This window comes from Anoplophora glabripennis, unplaced genomic scaffold, assembly GCF_000390285.2.
Source record: "Anoplophora glabripennis isolate ALB-LARVAE unplaced genomic scaffold, Agla_2.0 scaffold886, whole genome shotgun sequence".
NCBI lineage: Eukaryota > Metazoa > Arthropoda > Insecta > Coleoptera > Cerambycidae > Anoplophora > Anoplophora glabripennis.
In genome coordinates this window covers 128,851-151,885 of record NW_019416999.1, presented here as the reverse complement: position 1 = coordinate 151,885, position 23,035 = coordinate 128,851, and the positions used below count along the sequence as shown (strand labels likewise).

The 23,035-nt window shown below is 35.3% G+C and overlaps 2 protein-coding genes across 2 annotated transcripts; one reads left to right on the top strand and one right to left on the bottom strand.

The window, feature by feature from the left end:
* Nucleotides 1–1,078: 1,078 nt before the first annotated feature.
* Nucleotides 1,079–3,717, top strand: LOC108912073. Its single transcript, XM_018717234.1, has 3 exons — nt 1,079–1,304; nt 2,772–3,071; nt 3,125–3,717. Exons 1-3 carry the CDS (start codon nt 1,079–1,081, stop codon nt 3,715–3,717), a joined length of 1,119 nt encoding a protein of 372 aa, XP_018572750.1.
* Nucleotides 3,718–17,950: 14,233 nt separating this feature from the next.
* Nucleotides 17,951–19,076, bottom strand: LOC108912072 (putative nuclease HARBI1). The gene is made up of 2 exons (XM_018717233.1): nt 18,871–19,076; nt 17,951–18,812 (listed from the first exon to the last, which is right to left on the bottom strand). Exons 1-2 carry the CDS (start codon nt 19,074–19,076, stop codon nt 17,951–17,953), a joined length of 1,068 nt encoding a protein of 355 aa, XP_018572749.1.
* Between the last annotated feature and the right edge of the window lie 3,959 nt (nt 19,077–23,035).

The window sequence follows — 23,035 nt, the reverse complement described above, 5'->3', positions numbered from 1 at the left end:
ATGTGGAATCTCTACGCTCTTTCTCGCGGTTTCGCGCGTTATTAAAAAGATGGGGTTCTACGCGGCGCCTCCCAGACGCTTAACACATGGCCTCTACAGTCTAAGTGACCTTGTTAAAATATTGACAATTTTCTCCGAAGGACTGTCTTGGCGACCTACTACTTGAAAACCATTAACCCTCCTATAATTTGTGTCGACTGAAATATCTTACTTTTTGACCCATCCTTCCGAGAACTAATAAATAACTGACTGCGCAACCCGGCTTTTGTTACAATACCACTGGTTTCTCATTTCTCCAGGAGTTTTAAATTTTTGCCAAGTTCACTTAAAATTATTCTATTTTTAAAATAGTGCAAGTTATGTACACATACATGTTAAACACACAATTTTTATGTGGTCAACACAAAGAAATCGCTAATATATAGAGGAGTTGTACTTAAGATGACACAGTCAGATAAGATGACACACCAATCATATTGGTTTAAATATACGCGCTAATGGTGATCCTGTGACGTTTCGGAGAGTAACTGTAGATGTCGCTGGTATTGAAGTTCAGTATGGCAGAAACCGAGCGCAGGTTGGAATCTAGTCCATTTTCATTTGAAAAAAGTTTTGATTGCTCTTTTGTTTGGTGGTGAAAATATGCGTAAGGTAAGGATTTTCTGGTTAAACTAATTTGGAATGTATAATAGGATTATTTGATACAAATATTGATAAAGGCGTATTCTAACCTCAAAGTTTTTGTCATGACAATTAAAATGAAACTTGCATATCCATTGGATAAGATGACGTAAAAGACGTGGGTGTAAGATGGCATACTATGTCATCTTGCCTTTATGAAATGAAAAATGTAGTTATTTTTTGTTTTATTATAGGATGCCTGGTAATTACAAACGAACATCGACGCGGAAAAGTTGGTCACAAGAAGACATGGATAAGGCTATTGAAGCTGTAAAAGATCATAGAATGGGTTGGCTTTTGGCATCTAAACATTTCAACGTACCAAGCAACCCTTCGTCATTATTATTATAGTACTCCAGTAAATCTTGGTCGGTTTAAACCAACGTTCAACAAAGATATGGAAAAAGCATTCGTTGATCATATTCTCGAGTTCGAAAATCGACTTTTTGGATTTAACACGACCGAAATAAGAAAACTAGCATTTGAATTAGCGGCAAGATTGGGGCCGAGTCACAGATTTGATAAGAATGAGAAAATAGCGGGCTGGGATTGGCTGAAAGGATTTAGAGAACGCAACCCTAATATTTCAGTCAGAGCTCCAGAGGCAACGTCAGCTGCAAGAGGTAGGGCATTCAATAAGCATCAAGTAACAAAGTTTTTTTCTCTTTTGGAAAAATAAGTGACTGATAACGAAATCCAGCCACATAGAATTTACAATGTGGACGAGTCTGGACTTGACACAACTCAAAAGCCCCCGAAAGTTTTTGCTTCCAAAGGCAAAAAACAAGTCGGCGCTGTCACTAGTGCTGAACGCGGTGAACATTTCACAGTTGTTGCCTATGCTAATGCCATCGGAAATTTTGTGCCACCTGCACTAATTATTCCAAGAAAAAAATCACAAGGCCGAATACTTTGANTTCTAATGTGGAATCTCTACGCTCTTTCTCGCGGTTTCGCGCGTTATTAAAAAGATGGGGTTCTACGCGGCGCCTCCCAGACGCTTAACACATGGCCTCTACAGTCTAAGTGACCTTGTTAAAATATTGACAATTTTCTCCGAAGGACTGTCTTGGCGACCTACTACTTGAAAACCATTAACCCTCCTATAATTTGTGTCGACTGAAATATCTTACTTTTTGACCCATCCTTCCGAGAACTAATAAATAACTGACTGCGCAACCCGGCTTTTGTTACAATACCACTGGTTTCTCATTTCTCCAGGAGTTTTAAATTTTTGCCAAGTTCACTTAAAATTATTCTATTTTTAAAATAGTGTGCAAGTTATGTACATATAATATATAGAAGAGTTGTGCTTAAGATGACACAGTCAGATAAGATTACACACCAATCATATTGGTTTAAATATACACGCTAATGGTGATCCTGTGACTTTTCGGAGAGTAACTGTAGATGTCGCTGGTATTGAAGTTCAGTATGGCAGAAACCGAGCGCAGGTTGGAATGTAGTCCATGTTTTCATGATTTTGATTTGAAAAAAGTTTTGTTTGCTCTTTTGTTTGGAGGTGGAAATATGCGTAAGGTAAGGATTTTCTGGTTAAACTAATTTGGAATGTATAATAGGATTATTATGTGATACAAATATCGATAAATGCGTATTCTAACCTCAAAGTTTTTGTCATGACAATTAAAATGAAACTTGCACATCCATTGGGTAAGATGACGTACAAGACGTGGGTGTAAGATGGCATACTATGTCATCTTACCTTTATGAAATGAAAAATGTACAGTTATTTTTTGATTTATTATAGTATGCCTGGTAATTACAAACGAACATCGACGCGAAAAAGTTGGTCACAAGAAGACATGGATAAGGCTATTGAAGCTGTAAAAGATCATAGAACGGGTTGGCTTTTAGCATCTAAACATTTCAACGTACCAAGCAACCTTTCGTCATTATTATTATAGTACTCCAGTAAATCTTGGTTGGTTTAAATCAACGTTCAACAAAGATATGGAAAAAGCACTCGTGGATCATATTCTCGAGTTCGAAAATCGACTTTTTGGATTTAACACGACCGAAATAAGAAAACTAGCATTTGAATTTGTGGAAAGATTGGGGCTGAGTCACAGATTTGATTAAGAATGAGAAAATAGCGGGCTGGGATTGGCTGAAAGAATTTAGAGAACCCAACCCTAATATTTCACTCAGAGCTCCAGAGGCAACGTCAGCTGCAAGAGCTAGGGCATTCAATAAGCATCAAGTAACAAAGTGTTTTTCTCTTTTGGAAAAACAAGTGACTGATAACGAGATCCAGCCACATAGAATTTACAATGTAGACGAGTCTGGACTTGACACAGCTCAAAAGCCCCCAAAAGTTTTTGCTTCCAAAGGCAAAAAACAAGTCGGCGCTGTCACTAGTGCTGAACGCAGTGAATATTTCACAGTTGTTGCCTATGCTAATGCCATCGGAAATTATTCCAAGAAAAAAATCACAAGGCCGAATACTTTGACGGTGCTCCTTCCGGCACTTTAGAGCTGTGCTACCCCACTGGGTATATGGTCGGCGACTTATTCTTGAAGTGGTTGCGTCATTTTGTAGCCTTTGTGAATGCTTCTGTAACAAATAAGGTCCTGCTAATCCTTGATGGTCATTCCAGCCACAAAAATATAGAAGCACTGGAATTTGCCAAAGCCAACGGTGTGATAATGCTCTGTCTGCCACCACATTGCACTCGCCGAATGCAGCCAACTGATGTAGCATTTTTTGGTCCACTTCAGGCGTATTATGATCGCGAGATGGCAACCTGGATGAAGAGCCATCCTAGCAGAACCGTAGGCCTATACCAAGTTGCTCAAATTTTTGGAAAAGCCTACGAAACTGCAGCATCTGTCAAGAATATAACAAGTGGGTTTGAGAAAACTGGGATTTATCCCTTTAATCCACACATTTTCTCAGAAGATATGTATTTGCCTAGCGAAGTTACAGAAAACGAATTGAATAACAATGATGAGCCGGTTGCCAGTAATTCATCTCAGCCTCAGCTAAATCACGAAGAGTCCGATTCCTCCTACTGACGCTGAAGAACAGCTGATGGACTTCACAGCTACCATCTCTCAGGAGCAAATAGATTTTCAAGCCACTTCTGGAGACGTCGAAAGTCGTCACTCATCCCCCACAATTTTGTCACCGAATGTTGCTACCCATTTATTACAAGATCATGGTGATAATATTTCATCTCGGTCCAAGCCTATGCTTCTAGAGTCTGATTTTAAGCAACCTAATAATGCAGGCGACCAAATAGATGTCATCATTGCATATGTAACGTTGATTGTTCTAAAACTAAAATAATTTTGTTAACTATGATTCATTTAAGAATATACGCAAGATCCTGATCTCACATGACAATTTATTTCAAATATTTGTCTCAAAAGAAAAAGTATGTCAACTTGAGCACAATTCCCCTAATTCAAATTATATAATAAAATTGTTTAATATAATAGGTAATTGAAATGTTAGGTTATCATTATCTAGCATACGTCAATTCAACCACTTTTGTTAGTTCAAATCCAGTGGCCAACAAACAAATATGTTTCAGCAAATATGGCTACACTTTTAGATCCCAGGTTTAAGCAATACGGATTTAGGGAAAAAGATGGCAATATTTAAAAAAATAACAAAGAAAGTATCATTACAAAATGTATACGTATAGAAGAAGAGGGACAAGTGCAACTCCCAAGTAACGTAATTAATAATAAACCAAACGCTCAAGAAAATACGGCATCTACTAGTACTGCCACTTCATCAATATTATGATTTTGATTATACCGTACAAAGTGTTGTGGAACCTACGAATCCCAGATCTTCAAGTATTATAGAAGTAGATAATGTGTTTGGTGGAACTAAAATAAATATTTTTTCGCGATTGTTCGAACTAATGAAGAAACGTCTTTGCATACAAGCTACGTATGTACCTTGTGAAAGGATATTAGAGATTTTAAGTTGTGAACGTAGTGAAGAAATACCAAAGAAAAAACAGACTAAATGAAGGAAAGTAAGTACTACTGTAATTGGTGTACCTTTTAACAATTTTGCAAGGCATGCCAAATACTCAAAATCTAAAAAAGATTGTAATACTGACCACATTTTTCTTTAAATTATTTGTTCTTTGTCATGTTCTATAAATTTATAGATCTGGAATCGAAGAAGTTGTGACTGAATTAGATGACTTAATACAACAAATTGTAGACTTAATAAAAACATTTAAAAATGTTAAAAGTATATGTAATATACAACAAAAGCCTACAAACTCGGAAAAATCATCTTTTCAAAAAGGGTTTGATTGTAGAGAAGCTTATGTTGCAGATAAAGAATATGTGGCGATAGGTAAGATCTAGTTTATATTACACTAGACTCTAGAGTAGATACTAGACACTACACAAATAGTGTGTAAAATACATATATCTGCTTTTTGCATTCTTTATATTTCATTCAAAATAAAATACCCAACCTGCGCAGTAAAATGTAAAGAGCATTTATAACTCCAAAAGGAAAAACAATATCGTAAATAAACGGTGGATTATAGAAACTTTACTGCTTATCCCGAGAACAGATATTGGGATAAAGAAACTTTATTGCTTACCTGAGATGGTAATATGCTCTCGAGTGGTTATTTCATCCGGAATACCAAGTGCCCTTGCTAATCGAGGAATGTGCCTCTTTTGAAATCTAAAATAATTCTGGGCCTCGATTTCCAATACATTTTCGAACAAAAAACGATCATAAACTTCCGCTCTTTGGCTTAAATTATCGTTCTCCATGTGAAGTAGAAACAAATCATCTACATATACTATCATCATCAGAATTTAACAACGCAATATCTAATATATCATCATTATTATTGTTATTAAGGAAAACCATAGAAAAACACACAAACTTCAATTTTCAAACAAAATATTTCGCTGGACACATTTTTGTTTTGGTTCACGTTTGTCAAATAATAAATAATAATACCCATAGAGTAAAGTAATAATCATCGTTTCTGAAATTCTGAATAATATTCCCAGATAATCTACCCTACTTAAACTAATTTTTGAAAGACGAATCTTACCATACGTAAACGTGAAAATTACACGTTTTACGTTTTACGTATCATGATAATTCACAATCTACTTAACCTGTCTATTATCTAAACATAAACAGGTAGTAACTGAACGCAGAAGTCGATTAACAGAGTGGCAAAAATAATGTCTCTCAATGTCAATCTCTAACTTCATTTTACTGTTATGTCTTATTATTTTGTTGTACTTTTTTTGAGTTTATAGTTAATTTATTTTGAAATAGAATTTTTATTATGCGAAACATATTTAAAATATTTTTAAATAAAGCGCTAAGATTTTGCTTTAAACCTCGATTTATTTTAAATATCGAACAAGTAGTACTAAAAAAAACGAGCTATCAATTTGAATTTGTGGTAGGTACCACAAACAAACAGGGACAAATGCTTTGTACGCGGAGCGCATATGGCTCCATCTGTCGTGCTGGGACAAATATTGGCAAACAATTTAATTGTTGCGACGATAAAGCATACAAATACAAATAGCCCAGTTATTATAGACATTAAAGAGCCTGTTTCGGGAAAAAATACTATTAGAAGTTTCTCTGCGGAATATTGTTCGGAAACCTGTTATAAATCAAATATCAAAAAATCAACTCGAGGCTAGTTGGGAAACTTTGTTTTAATAGTGGTCAGAGTTATGGATAAGTGGTTTTTTGACTCAAGTGAAAAAGCTATTATTCATAGCGAAAAAAAGTTTATACAAAAAAGGTAGGTATTAAATAAGCCTATAAAATGAAAAAAGTCCGATTAAATTCCGATAATTTGTTTATGCACAAGAGCTCAAAAATGGCCGAAAATTGCCGTTTTTTTCAATTGCTAATAATTAATGCAATTTTCATCGCAGACACTTGTAATTCAGGATTTTTGAGGCTTTTTACACCCTTAATAAGTGGTAAAAATTTCAGCTCGAAAGCTTCATTGGTTTGGCGTTGGCGGAATTTGTTATCTAAGAAGATGCTATTTTCAATTCATTTTTCCCAAGCTCACAGGCGTTGTAGGGTTTTGATCATTAGTTGTTTTTGTACCTAAATAGTTGTATTGACATAGGCATTTACTGAGAATTTAGTTTTTCAAATTTAATTTGTTTAAAATTGACTGAAAAAATGTTAATATTTATTAAATTGTTAAGATAGGTAATTATTATAAAATAAAATAGTAACCTCTTTACTTTAGTTTTCTTCGAATTTAAAAAAAAAATCGTTGTTGTAAGTTGATTAGAAGCTGAGATAATTTTTTTTATTTATTTAATCGCAGTGACCTTAATTATTAATATTAAGAGCCGAAATTTGGAGAGAGTATACATTAAGAGCTATATTTTCATGTCCTACATTAACATTAAGGTGAATTCAACTATTTAATTTCGAAAAAGAAGATAGCGGCGATGCGTTCTATTACTTGGTCTAGCGAACGAGTGGGGAAGGCGAGGCTTAGCATGCGCGCTTAACGATGTAATAAATATTAACATTTTTTCAGTCATTTTTAAACAAATTAAATTTGAAAAATTAAATTATCAGTAAATGCATATGTCAATACAACTATTTAGGTACAAAAACAACTAATGATCGAAACCCTACAACGCCTGTGAGCTTGGGAAAAATGAATTGAAAATAGCATCTTCTTAGATAACAAATTCCGCCAACGCCAAGCTAATGAAGTTTTTGGGCTGAAATTTTTACCACTTATTAAGGGTGCAAAAAGCTTCAAAAATCCTGAATTACAAGTGTCTGCGATGAAAATTGCATTAATTATTAGCAATTGAAAAAAGCGGACAATTTCGACCATTTTTGAGCTCTTGCGCATAAACAAATTATCGGAATTTAATCGGACTTGTCTTATTTTACAGATTTATTTAATACCTACCTTTTTTGTATAAACCTTTTTTTCTCTAGGAATAACAGTTTTTTTACGCCAGTCGAAAAACTACTTTTTCATAATTTTGACCATTGTTTTAACAAATTTTCCCAACTAGTCTCGAGTTGATTTTTTGATATTTTGTTTATAACACGTTTCTGAACAATATTCCGCAGAAAAACTTCTAATAGTATTTTTTTCCCGAAAAAAAGCTATAATGATTGGCCTAAAAGGCAAACCGTTCGCCACCCCTTTTCCCTGTTGATTGCGGCCATTGTTGCCCACACTCTTTACGCTTTATCAGTATCAAACTACTTGCAAATCACTAAATATCAGTGATCATGAGCACAGTTACACGCCGGCGCCGGTCCAAATCTCAAAACGAATCTAACTGACATCTGACTCTCGGCCCTGGGGGTCTATTCTCGAATCTCTACTAACAATGTCGACTATGACAAATGTCGTAGACACTATTCATACCATTCGACAATTCTGACGCATGATTAAATTTGTCAACACTAGATAACGACTCTACATTATCGATGAAGCAACTTTTTTACAGCTTTCTGCGTTTTGTTCTCTGTTCCCTGGTTTCATTTTTTTACAATTTTTAATTATAGTTATGGTTTCTATTTCACCCAAAATTTGTTAGCTGCTAATGGAGATAAAAAAGAATTACTGTAGTTAAAGCCAAACAAACGTGCTTATTGAACTATTACGGCAGGAACAACAGCTCGTCTCTGGTAAATTTACTGAAAAATTTTCCAGTGCCCAAAAAAGATGGCAGCATATTGCCAATATACTGAATGCAATTCCAGGGGCCTCAAAAGACTGGAAACAGTGGAGAAGGTGGGTTCATAAACCCTGTTCAAACTTTGTTCTATAACGGACAATCCTAGTAGATTTGCATGTAAACCTAAAAAATACATATGCCCTTTGTTTAAGATCTGGTAAGACATCAGAAGTAAAGTGTAGAGCAAACAAGCTTATACAAGCAAATATCAAACGTGTACTGGGGGAGGACCTCCACCTCCACCAGCAGATGTACTCTTCGAAAATGACGAAAAAAATCTAAGTGTTCTCTCTCGGTACATAGTTGTAGGGAGTGAAACGGTTCCAGAGACGTCTGCAATACACTTTGATTTTAATCATGATTGGGAAGGGCAGCGAAGATAAACTTAAAAATTATTGAAGAGCGAGATGAAGCTGAAGATGAAAATAAAGAGAACACAGAAATAGATATCGAAGATGTTGATGACGAAGAAGATGTCCCCTGCTTGTACTGCAATGAACTATTGTCTTGGTCTAAGTCCAAAGAGATCTGGCTCAAATGTCAATCATGTGGGATGTGGGCTCATGCAGCTTGCGCTGGAAAACCTCCAAGAACAAAAAATTTCACCTGCGACATTTGTAAATATTATTTTTTTCCTCGTTTCTTGCAGAATTCTTTTTCCGTTTGTTACCTAGGCGTTATTGTAACCTACTTACTTTCGTACAGAAATATATTTTTATTTCACTTATCATTTATGTAGTTATTTACTTTTATATTATAGGTGCCATCATACTTCAACAGGGGTGCCATCATATTAACCGATTTGTTATAAAATGAGAAAAGTTTAATAAAAATCATAATTCTATATTGTATTGTATTTTCAACTCAAATTAATTTAAAGTATGACATCCTTGACGTGTGTCCTTGATTATATACAATTACTAGCTAATTTAGGTATTAAATCCAATGACTGAAAAAAGAGGTGCCATCATCACCGAGCTTCCCCTACTTACAGCATTAAACTTCAGATTCGGCGTTTTTTTTATCCATCTGTTTAAAGTACGATTAATTAGAAAAAAAAAACGATATTGTCCGTGCCATGATTAGTATTAGTTGATGATAATTCTGACGAAATAGACATGGGAAGTCAAAATGTACTACTAGATATAAGGGAACAAGAAACAAATCCTTCGGAAAATGTAAACATAAACGAATTATTCCTAACGTTGCCGGAAGAATTAGAGGAAATATTCTTGTCCAAAAAAGAGCTCCATTATGGAATTTTAAGTTGCCTCTTCGTGAAAGATCTAAGGAGATATAAGAAAGAAACTGGAAAGAAATAGCTGATGAACTGGGAGGTAACTAATGGTACATTTATAAATTAAAAAATAAAGTTATAAGTTTATGCCTATAAAATTTACACATAACTCCTATTTTTTCTTTTTAGTGAATATCTCAATTGCCACATTAAAAAATAATTGGAAATTTATTCGGGATTCATATATACCTACGGGCAAGGAATATAAATAGAAAAATTCCATCCGGAGCTTCTTCTAAAGAAAAAATTCAGGCGGAAAAATCGAAAGCTCGACACAAACATTAATATTTAATGGAATTTTTGAATACAAACTTGGATTTGAAAAGGTGGGCAAACAAAATTATATAATTTCCAGCTTACTTTTTACCTATGTTACTTATTACTGTAGCATAAGAAAACCATTGTTCTGTTGTATTAGCTCGAGCGTGCCTGGAAAGGAAGTGAATCAGCGCGCCAATATCTTTGGCAGGAAAAATGACCTCGGATGGAGCGGGGTCGAGCGGGATTATCGAGAAACACGTCGGGGAGTATATCCCGGACACCGACCAATGGGAGCGCGCGGCGCTAACAGCGAGCACGGGGCGGAGCCTACGTGTACCGCACTAGAAACACATAAAAGCTCGACGATCTCGAGTTTGAGTCTCTAGTGGGTAAAGAGCGATAATCCCGCTGGACCCCGCTCCATCTGAAATCATTTTTCCTGCCAAGGATATTGGCGCGAGTTTGAGTCAGTCAGTCTTAATCTTACGTCCGCCGCTATAATTACAGCTACGACATTACAAACAGTCAAATTTATAGTCATTCTTCAGCCTTACTACAGTTCGGTCCAAACATACGGCCAACAACCAATCCGAGTTAGTACATGCCAACACTAACTAGTGCAAATTATCAAACAATCCTAAATTCAGTGATAAATCCAAGTTAATCAATTTCAACATTCACACCGTTCAGCCAAGTGCCACAACTTACGAAACGTCGCTTCTTAAAATTCCAGTCACGCCGACAAGAATTTCGTCAACGGTTAGATCAGTCGATTACCCGAAATTGTATTATCATAAAACGAGTGTTTTATTCCTGAACCTCTTCACGTCAATAATACTTACCCTAAACCTCCTAAAATTAGTGAAGTGTACAGTGCGAGCCTTCTTTGGATTAACATCACGGTACTAAACTACCACCGCAGACTTCGAGCCAATCCAGAAGCCAAGGAGCTGCCCAATAGACGTCAAAAGCTAAGTGGACCCCTTTCTGTGTCCCAAATCGTCCGAAAAGTCGCGTATTGTTATTTTAGCTTTCAGTCAAATCAAATCAATCACACTTACTATAACCTTAGTTCTCAGTTAAGTAAAATCAAATCAGTCATACTTACGCACACCCAAACCATTCAGACAGCATTCGAGTATATACTTGTTATCTGTATTTATGTGTACTTGCATATCCAAATATTAGTCTCAGGCCGGTGCAAACTTTTAAGGATATACGAGGCATAGTCAAAAGTATTTACTAAAGGCTCATTTTATTTTAACTAAAATTATATGTATAACTTTTCTGCCAAAGGCAGATGGCGCCCGAACCAACCTTAAAAAACGAAACCGAATAACACCATGTAAATTAATANCTTTTATATTATGGGTGCCATCATATTAACCGATTTGTTATAAAATGAGTAAAGTTTAATAAAAATCATAATTCTATATTGTAGTGTATTTTCAACTCAAATTAATTTAAAGTATGACATCCTTGACGTGTGTCCTTGATTATATATAATTACTAGCTAATTTAGGTATTAAATCCAATGACTGAAAAAAAGAGGTGCCATCATCACCGAGCTTCCCCTACTTACAGCATTAAACTTCAGATTCGGCGTTTTTTTTATCCATCTGTTTAAAGTACGATTAATTAGAAAAAAAAAACGATATTGTCCGTGCCATGATTAGTATTAGTTGATGATAATTCTGACGAAATAGACATGGGAAGTCAAAATGTACTACTAGATATAAGGGAACAAGAAACAAATCCTTCGGAAAATGTAAACATAAACGAATTATTCCTAACGTTGCCGGAAGAATTAGAGGAAATATTCTTGTCCAAAAAAGAGCTCCATTATGGAATTTTAAGTTGCCTCTTCGTGAAAGATCTAAGGAGATATAAGAAAGAAACTGGAAAGAAATAGCTGATGAACTGGGAGGTAACTAATGGTACATTTATAAATTAAAAAATAAAGTTATAAGTTTATGCCTATAAAATTTACACATAACTCCTATTTTTTCTTTTTAGTGAATATCTCAATTGCCACATTAAAAAATAATTGGAAATTTATTCGGGATTCATATATACCTACGGGCAAGGAATATAAATAGAAAAATTCCATCCGGAGCTTCTTCTAAAGAAAAAATTCAGGCGGAAAAATCGAAAGCTCGACACAAACATTAATATTTAATGGAATTTTTGAATACAAACTTGGATTTGAAAAGGTGGGCAAACAAAATTATATAATTTCCAGCTTACTTTTTACCTATGTTACTTATTACTGTAGCATAAGAAAATCATGTAAATTAATATAAATTATTAAATTTTAAGCCTTTGCCATGATAAATCGTGAATTATCAAAAATAGATTTTCATAAATTATATTAGATTATCAAATTTATATGTATTTTTTAAGCATTATTCAGGATTAATCATGGCACATGACCAGAGATAGGGCTTTTCTATTATCAGTTAATTTCGAGGGTTATATAAAAAAAGGTGTAAAAATAATACCCTTAAAACAGAACACATATTCCGAATTGGAACATCTATTAGAAATTATATTTAATAATTTTGAATATTGACAAATATTTTAAAGGCTAAAAGTTAAGTTTGTAGTATAAGACAAGAATGCTATCTCCATTGTTGTTCTACCCGCATTGAGTGTAAAAATATATTGCGGAAGGAGCGGTGGAGGGTGGTCGGACCACCTGGGCATGGTAGTGGGGAGCCTTCCGAAGAGACTGATATTTTTTCCAATCGCCTGCGGACAAGCGGAGAGTAAGCACGTCGATTTCCATGAACTTCTGTTAAGAAGTGTCGTCGTGATCCAAGATGGAGAAAAATCTCGAGCAGTGCTACGCCATTAAATTCCACGTCAAACGATTAAGGACGCCTACGGGGATGCTACCATGAGCCGCTCAACAGAGTTCGAGTGGGATAAGCTGTTCCGGGATGGGCGGGAATTCGTCAAAGGCGACCAGCGCGGTCGCCCATCAACTTCAAAGATTGATAAAAATGTGGCCAAAGTGAAGTCGCTCCAGAACTCTTGAATGGCGCACACATTCGTCTGACTGTTGATGAGTTAGGGATTTCGTACGGTAGCGTCCAAAAAATTATTACCGCAGATTTGGCCATGTAAAAGGTGTGCGCCAAGTTTGTGCCAAGAGTCCAGACATCGCCGATTCTTGGAAGCTTCACCACGACAATGCGCCGTGCCACACCGCGCTGCTGGTGAGGGAGTTTCTGGCCAAGCACAGGGTTGTCACGGTGCCCCACCCCCCGTACAGTCCAGATCTGGCACCGCCGTACTTTTTCCTCTTTCTTGGGTTCAAACGGGACCTCAAGGAAAAGATACAACTCCGTAGAAGACGTCTAAGGGGCCGTGACGGCATCTCTGAAGGGGATCCCGCAAAGCGAATTCCATAAAGCGTACGCGCAGTGGGAGTCGCGTTGACAGATCGGAATGTAATGAAGAATTGTTTTTTTGATCTAGTTGAAACCAAAGACTCTACAGCATTTGAATTATATGCTACATTAAAAGACAATTTAATTTCTAAAGCTGTTCCCATGACAAATTGGGTAGGGTTTTCTTCTGATACCACGAATGTTATGGTGGGGGACAATAACTCACTCTTTTCAAATTTAAAAAAAGATTTTCCCCATATGGTATGTGTAAAGTGCTCTTGCCGCATGGCACATTTAGGGCCGGTTCTACAATGCGAGTATATGTATACATACCAAGAATAAGCTATACTTGGAATAACTTTCTAAAATTTCGTTCTACAACCATGGAATAAAGTTGGTATAAACTATGGAATATCTTTTCCCTCTGAATTTCAAGGGATATACACCGTATATAGTTATTCTTGCTTTCTATTGGTCGATGCATCTCGCGTCGAATTTTATAAGTTGTCATTTTCAATGGCGTTATAACCTCAAACCTTATAGATAGTGTTACTGTTTAAAGTCCTTGTAATTATAAAAGCTGTAGAAAGTTTCCTTAAAATGGATCCAATCAATTTAAATGTATTTGATTCAGACGAAGAGGATGAACTTGTTGAAAATCTAGTATTACGTCGACATCCAAAAGTATTTAAACATCGGTGAGATAATGAAAATTTGGTTTAAAATTAAGTCCTACATAGATACATTTCTTTTTACAGCCCCAATTACTTTGAAGAATATGATGAGCTAGAGTTTTTCAAACGGTTTCGGCTGAAAAATTATTAAATGCAATTGAGGATCAAATTAAATGTACAACAGACCGAAATAATGCAATATCGCCAGCATCAAAATTATTTTTGACTTTACGATTCTATGCTACTGGAAGTATGTTAATTGCAGCAGGTGATTTTGCAGGAGTAAGCAAAACATCTGCATGCTATATTGTGACTCGTGTAATCCAAGCTATAACTTCTTTACGTTTACATAAAGTTTCCTGAAACCGAAGCAGATCGACAGGTAGTAAAAGAAGAATTCTATGCCATTGCAAGATTTCCACATGTGATTGGTGCTATTGACTGTACCCATATTCGTATCATGTCACTAGGTGGAAATGATGGGGAAAGATATAGAAATATGAAAGGATTTTTCTCATGGAAGGTACAAACTATGTGTGATGCATGTTTACGTATCACAAATATTATTGCTCGGTGGCCTGGATCATCTCATGATCAGACCATTTTCAACAACAGTAGAATCAGAGGAAGGTTACAAAATAATGGTTTTGGAACTTCCGTAATTTTGGGGGATAGTGGATACGGCAATATAAACTTTTTAATTACTCCTATGGATAACCCAAATACACCAGCCGAAATTCTTTTTAACGAGGAACATATTCGTACAAGAAACTGTAGAAAGATCATATGATGTGTGGAAACGCCGCTTTCCTATTCTGTCCATGGGTATGCGTGTGTCTCTGGAACATTCAATGGCAATTATTTTGGCAACCGCACAATATTGCAATTGAGGAACGTGAAGATGAACCACCTAATGAAGTTGATGGAAGATGATAATCCAATAGTTTTACCTTATGGTCAACAAGCAGTTATACACGAAAATAATAGGATGCGAACTTCGATTATAAATAACCATTTTGCAAATTTGTTCTGAACTAATTTAATATCAACAATGTATCGACAACTTATTGTTCACGGGGGTTTTCTTTACCTGATAAACCATTGAGTCAAAATTTTCTGTGAAATGTGGCAATAAGAAACTACATTGCAATATGCAATTTTAGCGATTTCTCAAAGTTATCGTACATGCTTAAGTGATCGATATTTGGGACGATATTACCTTACTAGTAATTAATTAATAGTTAATTAGTAATTCAAATGTGTTTGATAAAAAAATAAAAAGCCATTAAGTAGTTAGAAATTTATTTATTTTTTTGTTCTTTTTCTAATATTTGGATTTCCAATAAATGTTTTTCTTGGAGCCTTTTTTCTTTTCTCTCTGCTTCCTCTTTTAAGAGGTCCATTTGGAAATGTATAAATTCATTTTTTTTTCTTACAATTTCTTCATAAACAGAATCCGAACGTTGCTTTTTCAGTTTTGCCAAGGCCGATTCTACTTTATAAAATCTTTTCCTCTTCATATCGATTTCTGAAAAAAGTAAGCTATAATAATTTTTTACAATATTTTAAATTAATACAGTATGTTACTGGGTGTATGTAATTTTGTGGGTGTATTATTTATCACATCCATATCTTCTACAGCACCCGATGGACCAGCAATATATGTAATTTATATAAATATTATTCATTTTAACTACTTTATGAAAAGTTGTAATCGTAAACCTGCAGCTGCTGACGAATTTGGAATCTGTAGAACTTTGTTCTTTGGCTGCCCCAGTTGTGCAGGATTCCAAGAATTCCAGTTGGAGTTAGGCTGTAAATATTATATGTTACATACTTTAATTGCAAGTTAATTATTAAGTAATTTGATATTGGCGTTTACCTTTGTATTACTTCGACGTTACCATTATTGATCAGTGAACTATCAGCTGATTCAGAGGTACCAATTTCTATATTACAGCTGGTAACAATGGCTGGTGTTTTACTGGTAGAGGTATCGTTGGCTTCCTTCAGCTGTTAAAAATCCTATACATTAATAATTTTTTAAACTTGCATTTATAATACGAATGGAAATCAAAGAAAACAACTACCTTTTCTTATTATAGAACAATTATTTAATAGCATACCAAAATCAGAATCATATGGAGACACTATCCCCGTTGCCCCTATACCAATTACAGCCAACACCCTATTGCCGATAACACTAACGGCCGGTTTCATAATTGATGAGATGAAGCTCCTTTAGGTAAAGTCTCCTTTAGGTTAAAGTGCATTTTAACTGGCAGTGTAAAGTCATTCGATTTCATAACCAACTTTAAATAATTTTTAACTAAAGTCTACTTTAGACTGAATAAGCTTTGTTGGCAAAACTGAATATAGGAATATTTTAATTTAAAAGTTTTTATCTGTGTAAAATAGTTGGAACATTTGGAGGGAAACAAATCTCGATTTCTATTGTAATAATAACAATAATAATATATGATATATTAGAACTAGTGAAATGAATAAAGACAAACGTATCCGTTCATCAAATTTTAATAAAGAAGAGGAATTACTATTAGTTCATGAAATAGGAAAATTCAAAAATATTATTGAATGTAAAACAACAAACAAAATAAGTGTTAATGAAAAAGTAAATTTTTGTGTGTATGTAGGTAAAATGTTAATATTAAATATCATTTTTATTTTCAGGAGGAGGCCTGGCAGAAAATACTAAAAAGCTTCAATGCTCAAAATATAGAGGTTAGGTCATTAACTCAAATAAAATCGAAATATGATAATCTCAAAACAAAAGCCAGGAAAGAGTGTGCCAAATATAAAACATATTTAAGAGGTACAGGTGGTGGTCCTTCAGTCAAAGACGAGTTAGATGCTGTAATACAGGCCGTTCTTGAAATAATTAATTTAAAAACGGTGGTGGGATTCAGTAGTCCATTTGATAGCGATAGTAGTGTTACTAGTGTTAATGTAAGGCTATATTAGATATATGAAATAATTTTTTTTCATACTAACCACATATTATCTGATAGTAATTAGATATATTCTTTTAGAATGTTTTGGCTGAAAATGTGATAATGGAAGAAATTCAGATATGCGAAGGAAATGATGACAGGTTTTTAAATATTTCCGTAAGTCATAATATAATTTTTAAAAAAGGATTATATATTACAATTAAAATATATTGATTTTTTTAGGAATCTGAAGGAATCCAGCAGTGTGCTACAGTCGAATATTCTAATGTTTCTATAAACATAAATCATTAATATTAAGAATGCCTTATTTTATCATTTTGTATTTTAGGGATTTGAGGACGTTGAAATAATAAATCATTGTGATGTTGGATTTCAAAACTCTAATGTTATCGTAAGTTTTGAAATTGTTAGATAGTTATTAAATGTTTTGTTGTATTTTATTTTTGTAGGATACAGTCATTCCTTTAGAACATAACTATGGCATATCCAATGAAACGGAAAATATTACGGCTTCATGTAGTACTCCAGTTAGTGGTAAAACACATGTAAGTATTTCTTGAAATGTAAATAAACAAAAAGTTATAGGTTTATACTAACTCAATTTTTATGGCAGTCAATCAGAAAAGGAACTGGTCCATCTCCAAATTTTAGACAACAGGGGTCTAATTGGAGCAAATATGTTCCGTCTAACCTAAAATGTAAGAAAAATTCTATGCTTCGGCCAGTAGTTCCCAATGCAATATTTTCTGCTAAGGAGCAATATTACAAAAGAAAACTTGAGCTATTGGAACAGTCATTTGAAAAGGAAGATGTAGATCGGGAAAAGAGAATGAAAAGAGAAAACGAGGAGCATCAAGCAAAAATGTTGATGTTGAAATTAAATATAGAATTAAAACAAAATGAAATAGAAAAGCAAAAAGAGATTTTTAAAAAACAATAAATATTTATTTACAAAGAAGCAAAATGTTCATTGATTAACAGTTGTCTAATATTATGACCCATATGTAAATTATTTTCAACAGGTTGTAAGATATCTTCATTATTGTCCATTTCTTCATTATATAATAAATCTTCGGGAAGCAAATCATTCATATCTATAGCTATATTGTGCAATACTGCTGTTGCCACTATAACAGCCATTGTCGTATCAAGTTTTAATCTCATTCCATATCTTAATATAGGAAAACGACGTTTCCATACTCCGTACTGCCTCTCAACAACATTCCTAGTTCTAATGATGGACTCATTGTACAGATTTTCAGCTGGTGTTCTTGTTTGGAGCAACTTCGTCATAAGATAAGACCGTAAACTATAACCACTGTCACCTATTAAAATATATCGACCGAACTCTCCATTCTCAAATCTGTCTCGTAAATTGCTGTTATTAAAAATAGTTTGGTCATGAACAGATCCTGGCCACCTTGCAACAATGTCTCTAATTTTCAAACTTGCATCGCTCACAGTCTGTACATTTAGAGCAAAATATGATTTTCTTGATCTAAAAATTTCTGCATCGATTCCACCAGGAGAATCTATTTTGATTAACGTGCAATCTATAGCACCTATGATTCTAGGGAACGATGCTATCTGATAAAACTTCTCGGCAGATCTTTCCATTTCCCTATTATCACTATACATTTTAATATATTGTGCTCTTAAAGATGCTAATGCTCTTGACACCCTTTTTATAATACGGCATGCAGAAGATGTTGATACACCAAGAAAATCAGCCACAGCAATTTGCATATTACCTGATGCATAAAATCTTAAAGTTAATAAGAGCTGCTGCATAGGTGTAATACATCCACCTCTAAAAAATAAATTCATTTTAATGTGTATCCTGTCTATATAGTCAAAATAAATTTTACCTTTGTGTTGGTAATTTTATCACATCTTCAATTTCTTGCAACAAACTTAATACAGTTGTTTTTCGTAGGCGAAATCTTTGGAAGAAATTTAAATCGTCATATTTTTCAAAACAGTCCACTCTTTTTCTGTATAATTTAGGTCTTCTAATAACTATAAATTCCTCTTCATCTGAAGAACTTGAAGAAGACTTTTCAAAAAGATTCATTTTAATTTTGTACAACTTAAAAATACTGAAGAAATTGAAATCGAATCACACGTTGAAATTAAATTATGACAAACATATAGGTTAATTTTTAACTAAAGCTGGCTTTAATGACGTTAAAGGCCCGCTCGGAGATCTTTATTTTTAAAGCCACTTTTGTCGACTTTAGAATTTAAAATTTCCTTATGAAACTGACTGTTGTCGTGAAAGTCAACTTTAAAGTTAAAGTTAACTTTAAATTTATTATGAAATCGGCCGTAAAATTGCTAGTTACATTTTTAGGTTAAGATAGTTGTCAAATAATAATTCATAGTCTTAGGATATACTATTGACTTAACGTCGATTTGTAATCTTGGTTGCCTATATGTGTTGCCGCGGGATTTTAAAAATAAATCGGGGCCAGAGCGGAAATGAAAATTGGTATTACTGTATACAGTTACCATATAAAATTAGGTGAAGTTCTCTCTTGTTGATCGTTGAACTGGTAGCATCATTTCGTGTACGATCCTCTAAAATCAGGATGCTTTGTTAGCTAAAGTGCGGTTGAGGGACGGCTGGTGGCATGTGGAGTGGTGTTAGTGTCTGTGATGTTTTCCATTTAATTTTCATTTCTGATTCATGTAAGTAAATAGTTTGATAACGCGGTAAATAATGTCAAGATGGTAAATTGTAGGCTCTTCAAGCATTTTATTTTGTTCATTCCGGCTAATCTTGGGGCGATAAGGAAATTCCAGCGCTCGTTTTTATCCCTACCAGCTATTCGCATTTAATTTAAAAGGAATCAATAAATTCCCGGATGCGTATGTCCATTCGGCATGGTTCCTTTTAACGCGGAATGCCATATACTATATATTGATATCCTTTTTGACGTCGCCGCTTGCCGATTTAGAGTTTCTCTGAGTCGGGGGCGATGGTTTACGTCATTTAGGTTTATATTTGCCCTACTTCGGTCTCCAGCTCATGGTACAATAGTTTTTCTCTTGTCTCGCTGCCGTGAGTGACCTTACTTGTGCACGATTGGTCGGATATATATATTTTTATTTTCTCATTTGCCATTCTTGACATTCGAATTTTTGCGAATAGAAGTTTACACTGCCACTCGTCTAACTCGTCGTACCTAGTATCGATACCGAGTAAGTTTTCATGGCAGTGGTTTAAGCCATTAGCGGTTCGCGTGTGAGTGAACACCGGCGATTTGAATAGATGTTCTGGCTGTTTAGCCGTTGGCACCTGTCTGGGAACCTGGTTTTATTCACCCACCACTGTAACGATCACTCCTCTCTTCGGATCACCGGCCTACCCGCCGCCTATGCTCTCCTGACTTTATCTCAACAAGAGTTTCTTGCCGTTCGCGGTTTTTTCTCAGCCTTGTCGGCGTTCCCACGAGTGTTTGCGAGTTCGCGAAAGTTACCGGGACCTCTTCCGACCGGCATTACGACGACCTTGCATTGTGCGATATGGATGGTCCTGCGATTGACCTTCTGTGCCCGAATTGCGGCAGGACCTTTGCAACCCAGAAAGGCCTCTTGCTACATTAGATGCGTTACTGTCGGCAGCCGACAACGTCGCGGATTCTCCGCCTACAACCCCTCAGCCTCCCGTGGACGCTTTACATCTATGTCCGGGATGTAATAAAGACTTCCCGTCATGAAATAGTCTCCAGCAACATCGGAGGCGCTATTGCAGACCTGAGGTCAGTAATTCGTGCGTCTCCTGCTTGCGCGATTTTGAAACCTTTGCTGGCCTTCAGCAACACAGGAGAAAGGCCCACCCGGAAGAATATCAATCCGAGCTGGAGGCAGCGGATAATCGTAAGTCCGAGCGATTTTTCGAACTCCAAACGATGCACATCGCGCAGGTCGAAATCCTACATAATGGTGCATCTCCCATCAACAGATTCTTGGCGCGAAAGTTCGGGCTCCCTCTCGAGACCATCCGAAATCTCAGGAAGCGTCGAGGATACATCGCCTTGAGGGCTAAGCTCGAGCTGGAGCAGAAGGAGGCTGGAGATCATCCTACGGGATCCCCACTGCGGTTCGAGGGTTGTGAGCCCTCGACATCCATCAGGTTTCGGCCCTTTTCCCGGCCCCTTGTTCTTTTTCTTCAAGGGGCGGTTTTTCTGTTGTTCTTTTTTTTGACAGCCCTGATCATGACAACCCCGATACAGACAATTCTAACAACTGCACAATTTCATTTGACTCTCCCCTTATGCGTCCTTCTGATTGGGGAGTGACTCAAGTGGCGCTGGAGTTGGCACCCGTTCCACCGGCTACGCCTCCATCGCCCTCTTCGTCTTCATCGTCCTCCTCCTCGGATGGATTCCCGCATCCCCCCCCCCCCACCTACCGGTGGGGTTGATGACGCCGGCGACGACCCGGTTAGACGATATATTTATATGATCGCCCTGGATCCGTCTACTGATCCTGCTCTTACACGACTTTAGGAAGTATCCGATTTGCCATCAAGTGTTATAGAAAATAGAGATAACATTGGGACCACTTTTACAGAAATTGCAAATAAACAATCACCCAAAACAACACCATAGCACAAAAATAAGCAAAGAGCATTACAAGAAACAATAGAGGACATGAATAACAGCACACTTGATGTGAAAGAACATCGATAAGAATATAGAAAATATGACAATATACATACAATTTCAGAAAACTTTAATTTTGTCTTTTGTTAGCGTTTGTTTTGTTGTATTGAGTTTTATTAAATATGTATGTACTTATATAGAAAACCAATATGGACCTAAGAGTTGGGATTTTAAGAACATGCATATTATATTTCTTTGTGAATATTTTTTGTAATTAATATTTTATATAAAAGTTATGCTTTTAATTATTTATTTTCTTTCATATTTCTTTTTAAATTTATGGTCTCCTTATGGGAGTCACATATTTGTTTTAGTTGTGATTTGAAATTGTTTGGTTCCTGATAATGTGACATGACTGAAATGTGGTAATTTTAAATGTGTAATATGAAAACAATAAGAAAAACTGAGAAAAATGTATTTTAACATATAAATTATTAGAAATTCCTTTGTTTTAAAGCATTTATTTGCAAGAATGTATTAAAATAATTTCTAATTAAATGCCTACGAGCTATAACTCCCTCGTTGTTAACCCTTCCATGTTCCTCTACTTGTATGTTGTAATATTCTTCTACAGGGCGAGGCAAATCAACGTCACGTATCATTCGATCTGCAACACACATAATGTGTAACAGCGCAACAATTAATTATTATTTTTGTTACAACTTCAGGTTTGTACCGTAAATTTCTTTCCCTCATTATCCATCTGAATCTACCCTTAAACATTCCGTTACACCTCTCTACACAGTTTCAGAAAGTTTGTTCTGGGTATCTATCTTGAGCATTTAAAATAGGCGTCATTAACTGTGGTTCTTGGGGATATCCAGAATCTCCAAGTAACCGTGTATTTCGATCATCTAAAATACATGAATGGTTTTATTTGAATTTGGTTTAATGGACAACTTCACATTTGCTTTACTGTAAATTATTGTAAAGACAATAAATTTGTAAATATAAATGAAAAACTTCTTTATTTATTTACTATAAATAGAACTAATATGTCTATATATAACATTATGATACATCTATAACATTAAGATTTTCCTTTAAATCACTGGCAGTGTTTCTTTATGACATCATAGACATGACTAATTATGTCTCTTTCCAGTTCCATTTTTACTTTTAAAGGAACTTTCTCCAGCAATGATGATACCAACATCATTGCTGGGGAGGTACTTACAGATGGTGGTTCTGTGGGGGTGCTAACTAAAATGGGTTTTTCCAGTAGATCTAAAATTCTCCCTTCGATGCCATCTGAAATCGTAAAATATTTTTTTCTAATTTTGCCAATAAACTTACTGTTAATAGCCATTTTACTAAAAATCACAGCATACTAAACCCTAATACCTTCATTTCCCTTTCGCAT